General features: G+C 45.0%; 1 protein-coding gene across 1 annotated transcript in view; it reads right to left on the bottom strand.

The window, feature by feature from the left end:
- LOC135561649 (NHS-like protein 1) overlaps window positions 1–10,521 on the bottom strand; it is a 35,901-nt gene extending 25,380 nt beyond the window's left edge. Inside the window, 3 exon segments of the mRNA XM_065003374.1 lie at window positions 1,511–1,647; window positions 9,354–9,603; window positions 9,606–10,521. Of these exon segments, the coding sequence (XP_064859446.1) occupies window positions 1,511–1,647; window positions 9,354–9,603; window positions 9,606–10,235 (1,017 nt within the window). The 5' untranslated portion in view covers window positions 10,236–10,521.
- Window positions 10,522–13,693: the final 3,172 nt, after the last annotated feature.

Genomic DNA, 13,693 nt, shown 5'->3' with positions numbered 1-13,693 from the left:
GAGAGCATCATGAAGAACAAGGAACACACCAGGCAGGTCCGAGATACTGTTGTGAAGAAGTTTAATGCCAGATTTGGATACAAAAAAGATTTCCCAAGCTTTAAACATCCCAAGGAGCACTGTGCAAGCGATAATATTGAAATGGAAGGAGTATCAGACCACTGCAAATCTACCAAGACCTGGCCGTCCCTCTAAACTTTCAGCTCATACAAGGAGAAGACTGATCAGAGATGCAGCCAAGAGGCCCATGATCACTCTGGATGAACTGCAGAGATCACACAAAGAGGCACCCAAATGAAACCTCCCGAGACAAACTCTCGTTTGACTTCAGTCACGGCCGCTGCAAATCTTTTTATTTATTTAACCTTTATTTAACTAGGAAAGACAGTTGAAGAACAAAATCTTATTCTTAAGCCCCAAAACAGGAAGTTAAGACTCCTTTAACCACTCTATTATGTTACGGGTCAATTTGACCCATTTCCAGTTTTGAGTTGTCGAAAATAAGAAGTTCACTTCTTTCCCTCATTTAGGGTAATGAACCTAACTTCAAAATGTGGACACACTGATGTGCTGTGGAAAGTCTGTGTAGATTTTGTATACAAACATGATGTTGTGTTGTCATTTTGACCCAGAGGCTTTCATGTGTATAGATATTTGCTCATGTCCAAAATAAACATGTGTTTTGATGTATTTTGTTTGTTTTGACTGGTTCTGGTTACTTATATTTGGGTAAAAAGCAGCTTTTCAAAGCTACTCCGCCCCTCCTCGACAAGACAGTAAAACCAGCACTACTTGGGTAGAATGCATTAAGTACATTTGCAGAGAGCTTCATTATGTTCAACATGTGGAGAGAAAGACTGGAGGGATCATTTTAACCAATAGGGTCAAGTGTTACTGTTACTGGGATATACAAAGGAAAAAGAAAAATGTTTGTTTGTGAGAAAGGAAATATGTTTAACAAATAGTTCTTAAGTTTTGAGTTTTTGAAATCAAATGTTGTTGTATTTCTTCTTTGTGAAAGGTTTGACGAGACAAAATCAAGTTTTGGCTGTTTTTACTTGGTTCTTTGACTGTCTTGAGTCGTGTTTTAAACTGTCCAACTGTCCACCTGTCCATCTGTCCAACTGTCAAACTCTCCCATACCACAACGGACATAATCTTTTTCAGCACAAAGGGTTAAGTTGTGATGAGGATGTGTTGCAATCATGTGTTTATATCCTGAACTCTTCACCACTGAGAGAAAGTAGTATGTGTGTGTGTGTGTGTTTGGGTGGGTGTGTGTTTTTGTGTGTGTGTGTGTGTGTGTGTGTGTGTGTGTGTGTGTTTTTGTGTGTGTGTGTGTGTGTGTGTGTGTGTGTGTGTGTGTGTGTGTGTGTGTGTGTGTGTGTGTGTGTGTGTGTGTGTTTGGGTGGGTGTGTGTTTTTGTGTGTGTGTGTGTGTGTGTGGGTGTTTGTGTGTGTGTGTGTGTCTGTGTGTGTGTGTGTGTGTGTGTGTGTGTGCATGCGTGTACCTTTTTCTGTCTTCTGTCCTTCCTGGCCTTGTCATCATGCAGCCTGTCCTCTGATAGGCTACGACTGAGGTGGGCGGGGTTTTGAGAGAAGTACTGTGAACTGCCGTACCCATCACTCCTTAGCTTCTTGTCACACTCTGTAACACACACACACACACACACACACACACACACACACACACTGTTAACACATTGATTATCACATAGGGCAATAAGGAAGGACATTTTTAGAGAGAGTTCAACACTATGTCTGCTGTGTCAAGGGGCTACAGTAGGACTGGAACATTGACAGTATTTTCTCTTCGTCTCCCCTTCTCTCTCTCTCTCTCTCTCTCTCAAATTCAAATTCAAATTCAAGCTGCTTTATTGGCATGAAAAACATTGTGTCAATATTGCCAAAGCAACAATGTATACAATATACATTGTAACAGAATTATAAATGATAGCAAATAATAATATAAAATGGTAGTAAATAATAATACAAATTTAAATACAGAAATAATAACAATAAAATGGTAACAGTCAATAGTAGAAATGTAATAAATATAAAATCAAATTATGGAAAATGAAACTATAACTAACTTATAACTAAATAACGGTCATCTTCTTCTTTATATCAGTACTACAACTACAATCATCATTACTACGACTACTACTACCATCACTAAACTGTTATCACTACCATTACCACCATCTCTCTCTCTCTCTCTCTCTCTCTCTCTCTCTCTCTCTCTCTCTCTCTCTCTCTCTCTCTCTCTCTCTCTCTCTCTCTCTCTCTCTCTCTCTCTCTCAATTAAATTCAAGTGGCTTTATTGGCAAAATATTACACATTCAGAAGTTTCAAAACAATAAAGATATTGTATATTATATATATATATATATTATATATATATAGTGTTTTAACAATGTACAAATGGTTAAAGTACACAAGGGAAAATAAATAAGCATAAATATGGGTTGTATTTACAATGGTGTTTGTTCTTCACTGGTTACCCTTTTCTCGTTCTCTCGTTCTCTCTCTCTCTCTACACCATTAAAAAGCTCATTCAAATTGAAATACCTTTTCAAATTTGGCTAAAACAAATTGAATATGTCATTGAACCAATTGCACTTCACGGCAGCGAGGTGTGGGGTCCACTTGCAAAACAAGATTTCATCAAATGGGACAAACACCCCATTGAAACCCTGCATGCAGAGTTCTGTAAGATTCTCCTACATGTCCAGAGGAAAACTACAAACAATGCATGCAGTGCAGAATTAGGTCAATATCCACTAATAATAAAAACTCAAAAAAGATCAATTAAGTTTTAGAAACATCTCAAATACAGTGACCCCCCTCTCATATCATTACCAAGCCCTGCAATGCCAAGAGCTGAGCAAAGAAAAGAGTCCCCTCATCCAGCTGGTCCTGGAGCTGAGTTCACAAACCTGTTCTACTAACACACTGAAGCCTCAGGACCAGAACGTCCAATCAATCAGAATAAACCAAATTATAACACAGTCAAAACAACACTATATTGCTTGTTGGGAAGCACAAGCACAAACACAAAGCAAAATGCAGGGCCCTAAATCGACAGTACACCGTGGCTAAATATTTGACCATGGTTACTGATCAAAACCTTAGAAAAACCTTGACAAAGTACAGGCTCAGTGAGCACAGCCTTGCCATTGAGAAGGATAGACACAGGAAAACCTGGCTCCCTGTAGAGGAAAGGCTGTGCAACCAAATTTAAAAAATATAAAACAATTAGAGACTGTCATTTCCCCAAATTTGAAACCCTTATTCAAGGTTTCAAAGTCCTCTCTGATGAGGATAGGCTACCCGTCCTGTTGGGGGAGGACGCAGAGAGCTGTGGGTTGGCAGCGCACTACATTGCTACCTGCCATAAGATGAGGGACAGTGTCTGACAAACCAATCAACCTGCACATGTCCTCTACTGTATACTTATTGTTATTGTTGAATGGATGGCTGTTTTGACCCTTGGTTATTGTTGTTACTGTTGTTGTTGTTACATTCTAGAATGTTGTTGTTACATTCTATGCCATCAAAAGGAACATAAATTTCAACATACCAATTAGGATCTGGCTAAAAATACTTGAATCAGTCATAGAGCCCATTGCCCTTTACGGTTGTGAGGTCTGGGGTCCGCTCACCAACCAAGATTTCACAAAATGGCAAAAACACCAAATTGAGACTCTGCATGCAGAATTCTGCAAAAATATCCTCCGCGTACATTGTAGAACACCAAATAATGCACGCAGAGCAGAGCAGAACTAGGCCGATACCAGCTAATTATCGAAATCCAGAAAAGAGCCGTTAAATTCTACAATCACCTAAAAGGCAGCGATTCCCAAACCCTCCATAACAAAGCCATCAGCTACAGAGAGATGAACCTGGAGAATAGTCACCTAAGCAAGCTGGTCCTGGGGCTCTGTTCACAAACACAAACACACCCCACAGAGCCCCAGCACAGCAGCACAATTAGACCCAACCAAATCATGAGAAAACAAAAAGATAATTACTTGGCACATTGGAAAGAATTAACATTAAAAACAGAGCAAACTAGAATGCTATTTGGCCCTAAACAGAGAGTACACAGCGGCAGAATACCTGACCATTGTGACTGACCAATAATGAAAGAAAGCTTTGACTATGTACAGACTCAGTGAGCATAGCCTTGCTATTGAGAAAGGCCGTTAGGAAAGCTTTGACTATGTACAGACTCAGTGAGCATAGCCTTGCTATTGAGAAAGGCCGTCGTAGGCAGACCTGGCTCTCAAGAGAAGACAGGCTATGTGCTCACTGCCCACAAAATGAGGTGGAAACTGAGCTGCACTTCCTAACCTCCTGCCCAATGTATGACCATATTAGAGATACATATTTCCCTCAGATTACACAGATCCACATACAATTCGATTTTGATAAATTCCCATATCTAGTGGGTGAAATCTACTTGTGGTTACTTCTGTGTGTAATATATAGTGCAATATATACTATTCATTTTTATTCTTTTTTTTAAACTTGTGTATATTATCTACCTCACTTGCCTTGGCAATGTTAACATGTTTCCCATGCCAATAAAACCCCTTGAATTGAATTGAATTGAGAGACAGAGACAGAGACAGAGACAGAGATGTAGAGGGAGAAAGATATATTTATTATATTTCAACGCAACACACACACACACACACACACAGACACACACACACACACACACACACACACACACACACGCACGCGCACACGCACACACACACACAGTCACAGATTTCTTCCAAAATTACACAACAAATAACATTGTGTGTGGGTGGTCTTAAACCTCTATGCAAAACATGTGAGAAAGATTTGACCTGCAACTGTGTTGCTGTTGTGTGTGTGTGTGTGTGTGTGTGTGTGTGTGTGTTTGAATACAAAAATTACCTCTAAGATACTGACTGACTGTATTTTAACCCTGGTTGACACCACAACACTACGCTGGCATGCTGAGCTAAAGCCTAGGCATTAGCTATGAGAACTAACACAATTCAATCACACAGACACCCCCCTACTCACACAGACACCCCCCTACTCACACAGACACCCCCTACTCACACAGACACCCCCTCACTCACACAGACACCCCCCTGAGGTGTGTGTGTGTGTGTGTTATCCCTCCCAGGTGATGGATAAAACAACTCCCGGTCGCTCCTCCATTAGAGATGCGGCGAGAAGAAAGGATGAATAGGATAGGAGGATGAAGAGGAGGATGAGGAGGACGAGGACGACGAGGAGAAATCGAGGAAAAACACTGCCACCCAACTCACACTGCAGCACCCTTCCTCTCTCCTCCCTTCCTCTCTCCTCCTCCCTTCCTCTCTCCTCCCTCCCTCTCTCCTCCCTTCCTCCCTCTCTTCTCCTCCCTTCCTCCTCCCTTCCTCCCTCTCTTCTCCTCCCTCCCTCTCTTCTCCTCCCTTCCTCTCTCCTCCCTCCCACCCTTCTCCTCCCTTCCTCTCTCCTCCTCCCTTCCTCTCTCCTCCCTCCCTCTCTCCTCCCTTCCTCTCTCCCTCCCTTCCTCTCTCCTCCCTCCCTCTCTTCTCCTCCCTCTCTCCTCCCTCCCTCTCTCCTCCCTCCCTCTCTTCTCCTCCCTCCCTCTCTCCTCCTCGCTTTCTCTCTCCTCCCCCTCTCTCCTCCTCCTCCCCTCCTCTCTCCTCCTCCCTTCCTCTCCTCCCCCTCTCCTCCTCTCCTCCTCTCTCCTCCTCCTCTCTCCTCCTCTCCCTCTCATCCTCTTTCTCTCTCTCCTCCTCCTCCCCTCCTCTCTCCTCCTCCCTTCCTCTCCTCCCCCTCTCCTCCTCTCCTCCTCTCTCCTCCTCCTCTCTCCTCCTCTCCCTCTCATCCTCTTTCTCTCTCTCCTCCTCCTCCCTTCCTCTCTCTCAAAACACTTGACACTTTGAAGTGTGATGTTTGAGGAACATGGATGAATGTCTAATTCTAACTTGAGACTATGAAAGCTGGAACACACACACACATACACACATTGTTAATTGAATTTGATCCAACCTTTATCATGTACTTTGTCAACATTTTACTGCATTGCTCGGAGCTGGTAGCACTTCAAGCATTTCTCTACACCTTCTGTAACATCTGCTATGTTCTGTACGCGACCAATACACTTTGATTTGATTAGATTTTATATGAGACACACACACTTCCAGCCAAGCTTAAGTGTACCAGTTACTGTAACCAGGACAACCGGTTTTAATCGTGTTATAAATGTGTTCACTCACTGGGATGAGGATAGATTCATTTTTAGAATGACAGAAATGTGCTGAATGCTATAACAGGTCATAACATTACAGTATAGTTACCTGTAGCTTCATCACTAGCAGTATTACTACAGAAATGTTAGCTAGCATTACTAAGATCATCAGTTTTAGTGCCAAAGGAGTTAGCATCACTAGCATCATCATTAATAGAGCCATAGGCGTTAGCATCAGTAGCATCATCATTATTCGAGTCATATGATTTAGCATCACTAGCATCATCATTAGTATTGCATTAGGAGTTAGCATCACTAGCATCATTATTAATAGAGCCATAGGCGTTAGCATCACTAGCATCATCATTATTATTGCATTAGGAGTTAGCATCACGAGCATCATCATTAGTATTAAATTAGGAGTTAGCATCACTAGCATCATCATTAGTATTCAATTAGGAGTTAGCATCACTAGCATCATCATTAGTATTGCATTAGGAGTTAGCATCACTAGCATCATCATTATTGTTGCATTAGGCGTTAGCATCACCAACATTATCATTATTAGAGCCATAGGCGTTAGCATCAGTAGCAGCATCATTATTAGAGCCATAGGCGTTAGCATCAGTAGCATCATCATTATTAGAGCCATAGGCGTTAGCATCAGTAGCATCATCATTATTAGTGCCAGAGGAGTTAGAATAATCATTATTAGTGCATTAGCAGTTAGCATCAATAGCATTATCGTAATGAAAATCCATTAGAATTAGCATTACTAGCATTGTTAGCATCTCTGTGCTGTGGCTGGTCTATAACAGGTCAGTACTGGTAGCAGACTGACTGTGTATATCTGAGAGACAGCAGCTGTTGGAAACTAAAGCCTGTTTTCCACAACTTAACCTCATTACCAGAATTAGCACTGTTTACCATTATCACCGTATGGACCTACAGCTGCACACTCTTAAACCCTCTGGTGTGTGTGTGTGTGTGTGTGTGTGTGTGTGTGTGTGTGTGTGTGTGTGTGTGTGTGTGTGTGTGTGTGTGTGTGTGTGTGTGTTTTGTACACTCATACAATGAGTGTACAAAACATTAAGAACACCTGCTCGTTCCATGACATAGACTGACCAGGTGAAAGCTATGATCCTTTGTTGAGGTCCCTTGTCCATTTCAATCAGTGTAGATGAAGGGGAGGAGACAAGTGAAAAGTTAAAGGTTAAAGAAGGTTTAAGCCTTGAGTCAGTTGAGACAAGGTGGAGCAAGTCCAATATTAGGAAGGTGTTCCTAATGTTTTGTACACTCAAGTGTACACACAGACACACTATGTTAGAACATCACCACTTATAACTATAATAGTTTACGTGAAAATAATCAATATTTGTCTTACGTTTTCATGCCTTTCATACGACGTAACCAACCAATCAGAGTGTGTGTTTAAAAGCTTCAAAAATCAAATCAAATGTATTTATATAGCCCTTCGTACATCAAATCAAATCAAATGTATTTATATAGCCCTTCGTACATCAGCTGATATCTCTGTCTCTGCCCCTGTATCTGTCTCTCTCCCTGTCTCTGTCCCTGTCTCTGTCCCTGTCCCTGTCTGTCCCTGTCTCTGTCGCTGTACCTGTCACTGTCCCTGACCCTGTCTCGGTATCTCTCCCTGTCCCTGTCCCTGTCTCGGAATCTGTCTCTGTCCCAGTCCCTGTCTCTGTCCATGTCCCTGTCCATGTCCCTGTCTCAGAATCTGTCTCTGTCCCTGTCCCTGTCTCTGTCCATGTCCCTGTCCATGTCCATGTCTCATAATCTGTCTCTGTCCCTGTCTCTGTCCCTGTATGTCCCTGTCTCTGTCCCTGTCTCATTATCTGTCTCTGTCCCTGTCCCTGTCTCAGTCCCTGTCTCGGTATCTCTCTCTGTCCCTGTCTCATTCTCTGTCTCTGTCCCTGTCCTTGTCTCTGTCCCTGTACCTGTCTCTGTCCCTGTCTCAGTATCTGTCCCTGTCCCTGTCTGTCTCTGTCCCCATCTCTGTCTCAGTATCTGTCTCTTTTCCTGTCCCTGTCTCTGTTTCTGTCTCTGTCCCTGTCCCTGTCCCTGTCCCTGTATCTATCACTGTGAGAGAGAGAGAGAGAGAGAGAGAGAGAGAGAGAGAGAGAGAGAGAGAGAGAGAGTAAAGCCCTTGAATTGAATTGAATTTAATTGAGAGAGAGAGAGAGGGAGAGAGAGAGAGAGAGAGAGAGAGAGAGAGAGAGAGAGAGACAGAGAGAGAGAGAGAGAGAGAGAGTAAAGCCCTTGAATTGAATTGAATTGAATTGAGAGAGAGAGAATGACAAAGAGAGAGGGAGAGAGAGAGAGAGAGAGAGAGAGAGAGAGAGAGAGAGCGAGAGAGAGCGAGAGAGAGAGCGAGAGAGAGAGAGTAAAGCCCTTGAATTGAATTGAATTGAATTGAGAGAGAGAGAATGACAGAGAGAGGGAGAGAGAGAGAGAGAGAGAGAGAGAGAGAGCGAGAGAGAGCGAGAGAGAGCGAGAGAGAGAGAGAGAGAGAAAGAGCGAGAGAAAGAGAGAGAGAGAGCGAAGAGAGAGAGAGAGAGAGAGAGAGAGAGAGAGAGAGAGAGAGAGAGAGAGAGAGAAACAGAGAGAGCGACAGAGAGAGCGACAGAGAGAGAGAGTGAGAGAGAAACAAAATAGACTGAGATAAAAACAGATATCGGGAGTTAGAGCCAACCAGGTCAGAGCTAATCTGGACTCTCCCAGGTAGGGGTGGGGTTTCTATAATATATCCGTAACGTTCAGTTCATACGTTCCTACTTTCCAGTAGAATGTATCTTTTGCATCCAAAAACCATTGTGTCACAAACACAGAACTGATAGATAAAATAATACATTGATTTGCCCATGTGTCCTTTAACCATTTGTACATTGTTACAACACTGTATATATACATAATATGACATTTGTAATGTCTTTATTGTTTTGAAACTTCTGTATGTGTAATGTTTACTGTTAATTTGTATTGTTTATTTCACTTTTGTATATTATCTACCTCATCTGCTTTGGCAATGTTAACATATGTTTCCCATGCCAATAAAGCCCCTTGATTTGAATAGAGCTGCGTACCTCTCCAGTCTTGGCTTTGAGGGGTATGTGAGAAGGGGATCTGGTTGGAGTTGTAGCTGCGCCGTCGGAGCAGGTTGAAGGGAGAGAAACTCTTTCTCTGCCGGGGCAGGTTAGAGGGGAGGCTGGGCTGGGACTGGGGCGCAAACCCTAAGGTAGAGCTGTAGCTGGGTCCCGGGGGGGTGGAGGTATGGCCGTATCCCTGTCCTGGGGAAGGGTTGCTGGCTCCTTGTGCAGTGTTGTGGTGCCCTGGGTTAGAGCTGCTGCTGCTGGGCCTTGTGGTGTAGGCTGTGTTACAGTATGCTGGGTTACAGGATCCTGGGTTACAGTATCCTGGGTTACAGTATCCTGGGTTACAGTATCCTGGGGTTCCAGTGTGGCTGCATCTGGCTCCTCCTGGAGGTTGTAGGGGGAAGCTGTACCCAGGATGGGGGTCGGGGGTCGGGGAGAATAGCTGGTCCTCTGTACCTGAGTCAATGAGTAGCCTGCGTTGTGCCTATGTTGCTGGGAACCCTGTGACGAGTAGCCTGCTAGGTGGTGGATCAGCAGGCCGGAAGGGCTGGGTTTGGCCTGGGGCTCGGTGCCAGGGTAGTCCTGACTGTGTTGCGTCGCCTGGAGGCCTTGGTTGTCCGGGAGACCCTGTGCAAGAGGCCTGGGAGCCCACAGTGTGTCTCGTTGCTGGTGGATCTTGGAGGTGAGCAGACGACGTCTCAAACTGCCCTCGCTCTTGGGCTGCAGGGAGGGCATCTTTCGGACATCTTTCGAGCAGAGAGGAAGCAACTCATCCTCGTCCTCGCTGTACCCACCCTTCCAGCATCGAGCACCCACCCTCACGCCCCCTCCCCCAACCAGCTCAGGGGACAGACAGTCCACGTACGCTATCATGATCTCCGACTTTGTCTCTCGCTCTCTTCCTCTCTCCCTTTGTCTCTCGCCTTCTCCTGTGCGATTAATCGTTCTTGTAGCCCGTCATCCTCTCTTTCCAAACAGTTTGTTCCCATCAAGTCTGGTCTGAAGAGGCTGGGCTTCTCCAAGTCTTCCAGAGTCTCTACAACAGTGGCTTCTCAACACGTTTCAAAGAGTTTTAGTGTCAGCTGTCCTCGAAGTTGAGAAGGACCATAGAGAAAAGCTAGTAGAGAGAGTACAGTCCAGATATATCTCGTGTAGTGGATTCGTACACAAACAGTAGACCAATGAGACGGTACGGTGTGTCCCTACATTGACTCTCTCATTTCCTCTCTCTCTCTCTCTCTCTCTCTCTCTCTCTCTCTCTCTCTCTCTCTCCCATCTACCCCCCTCATTCTCTCTAACTAATCTCTTAACTAGGATTATCCTGAAGAAGGCCGGCCTCACATATGGTCAACATGGTGCAGGTAATTACTGATGTTTTACAGACCACGCACACACACACACACACACACACACACACACACACACACACACACACACACACACACACACACACACACACACACACACACACACACACACACACACACACACACATTCTATAAAGGTCATTAAAGATAACATTAAAGGAGCACTATGCAGAAATATCTCCGCCATTTCCTGGTTGCAAAAATCCTAATAGTTCACCTAACTTCAGTTTATTTGACAAAAAAAGCAAGTCTAGCGTAAAGAGTCTAGTGTAAAGAGTCTAGTGTAAAGAGTCTAGTGTAAAGAACCATTGTACCATCTAAACAGCTATGAAAAATATTTTCCATGACCATAAAAAAAAACAATATTATTTTCAGCTGTTTGAAGCAGGTGTACAAAACCTGAAAGCAAAAGAGGCAAAAAATTCAACTTAAAGAACGGTAAGCGTAGTGAACAGAACAGATCTACCACTTCTTAGACTGGCTTTCGATGAGAAACCCCCCTAGTGTCTATTGATCCACCGATGCATCAATTTCAGGAACATCATTTTTTTCTAAATCCCCAGAAAATAAATCAGACAGTTTAAAGTAAAGGTATCTGGGTGGGTTTTGTATGGGCTGCGTCTCAATCCAACACATCAAATCAAATCAAATCAAAGCTCATCAGCAACAAGCACTGTTTGGGCTGCGTCTCAATCCAACACATCAAATCAAATCAAAGCTCATCAGCAACAAGCACTGTTTGGGCTGCGTCTCAATGCAACACATTATGTTTCCGCATCTGCAGTGGAAAGTGGAAGAGCAACAGGCACTGTTTGTCAGAACAGGAGAAATCCCAAATATCGGTCTTCTCATAAAAACGTCAGGAGCATGTCACACCCTGACCATAGTTTGCTTTGTATGTTTCTATGTTTTGGTTGGTCAGGGTGGGATCTGAGTGGGCATTCTATGTTGTGTGTCTAGTTTGTCTGTTTCTGTGTTTGGGCCTGATATGGTTCTCAATCAGAGGCAGGTGTTAGTCATTGTCTCTGATTGGGAACCATATTTAGGTAGCCTGTTTTGTGTTGGGTTTTATGGGTGATTGTTCCTGTCTCTGTGTTAGTTTGCACCAGATAGGCTCAGTCACTTTGGATTTTCTTTTTTTCCTGGTTTTGGAAGAGAACGTGAGCCGGGTGCGCCATTCTCCTTGCGGAGATGGTGCAAAATCCATCAACACGGTCGGTCCCTGGGATTGGGCTGGCCAACACGATTGGGTTTGCTTGGAAGGAAAAGGAGTTGGAGCCTTTAGGACGGGAAACCTTTGGAAGGATAATCTTGATGGGGATTCTAAAGCTGACGGTGAAGGACGTGTTTTGCTTCCAAGGCAACTTGTTGGAGGGAGCATACGACGTGGCACTATATACAGAGGAGAAACACGATGATATCCTGAGAAGGGCAAGACCAGTGGGAGGTGAGAGGCCGATGAGACACTATGAAATAACAAGCCTGGCGAGGAACAACTTTAGGGTTGTAACTGTCAACATTTACAACCCATACGTTAAGGACGAAGAGGCGAGGGCCTTTCTGGGGAGATACATGGATAACATCTCCTCAGCAAGGCACCTCAAAGACTCCCTTGGGTTTTGGAATGGGAGGAGAGGCTCCCAGGCCCTCCTCAGGGAGGACCCAAAGGGACATGGTGGCTACCTCCATCCTCCTGCTATGTTCTCCCTAGGGGCTGACAGGGGGACGTTGTTTTATACACGTCAGCCCCCATTTTGCAGGCGCTGTATGGCCTACGGCCACATCTTCGAAGGATTGTGACAAGCCTAAGGCGTGCCACGGGTGTGGCTCGTCAGCACACCTGTGGCGGGGGTGCCCGGCTCGTCAGAGGTCATACGCGTCTGCGGCTGGGGGGGGAGCAGGAGCGGGGGATGGGGGAAGAAGAGGAGGGGAAGGAAGCACACCTCATGACCAGAGTACAGGTCCAGAGGGGAAGGCCGCAAGGAAGGAGGAGGAGCAAGAAGCGGCGGATGGAAGAGAGAAGGAAACGGAAGGCACGGGAGTAGGAGAACCAGGAAAAGCGGCGGAAGAAGGCAACCGAGTGGAGGAGCATGAGAGAGAAGAAAGCGAGGGAGGGGTGGTGGAGAAGGAGACGGTGGAAGAGCAAGTGGAGTGGGGGGAAAGTGCCCTGGTGGAAGAGATGAGGGTTATGGTGGAGGAGCTGGCGGGGGGGAGGGTGGTATCTCTCCACTGCCGCCATCACCAAAGAAGAGAGTGAAGAGGAGGGTGCGATTGGCCGACAGTGAGAGAGAGGGGATGGCCAAGAGAGCGATGGGGGTGGGAGAAACCTCTGGGTTACTGCTGGTTTCCCCAGGCCCTCAACTTCTGTTGGGTGGGGACACACCTAACAAGACCCAGGACTGGGTACAGGAGGAGGTGGGGAGTTTTTTGTTTGGGGACTCAGCCTCCCCTATTTTTTTCCAAACCAGCTGCAGCGCTGGGGAGGGGGAGGAGTGTGGGAGTAGACCCAGGGTGCAGGGCACCCCGGAGCCAAACACTATTCCTGCATCCTGGGTTGGCGAGATGGAGGAAGAGACGTCGGGAGTACGGATGGTGTTATCACCGGTAGATATGGAACAGGGGAGCATCGGGTGAGTCTCCTGTTTTTGTTTTCTTTCTGTCTGGGTTTAGAATTTGAGTGTATTACATGTTTTTATTTTATTCTTTCATGGGGTATAATTTTACTTTTTTTAGTTTAAATGTAAGGGGTTTAAGGGATTTTGTTAAGAGGAGGGCGGTTTTTAGTTATTTGGAGGGTGTGGGGTTTGATTTTTGTTTTTTACAGGAGGTTCACCTGAGGGATGGAGGGGATGTTAGTAGGTTTAAGAGGGAGTGGGACAAGGGGGAGTCGGTTTGGGGTATTGGAGGGGTGCACTCATCAGGGGTAGGGATTTTGTGTGGGCACAGGGAGGTAAAAGTGGAGGG

This window comes from Oncorhynchus nerka, linkage group LG18 (genome assembly GCF_034236695.1).
Source record: "Oncorhynchus nerka isolate Pitt River linkage group LG18, Oner_Uvic_2.0, whole genome shotgun sequence".
Taxonomy (NCBI): domain Eukaryota; kingdom Metazoa; phylum Chordata; class Actinopteri; order Salmoniformes; family Salmonidae; genus Oncorhynchus; species Oncorhynchus nerka.
This window is presented reverse-complemented; position numbering and strand designations above follow the sequence as displayed.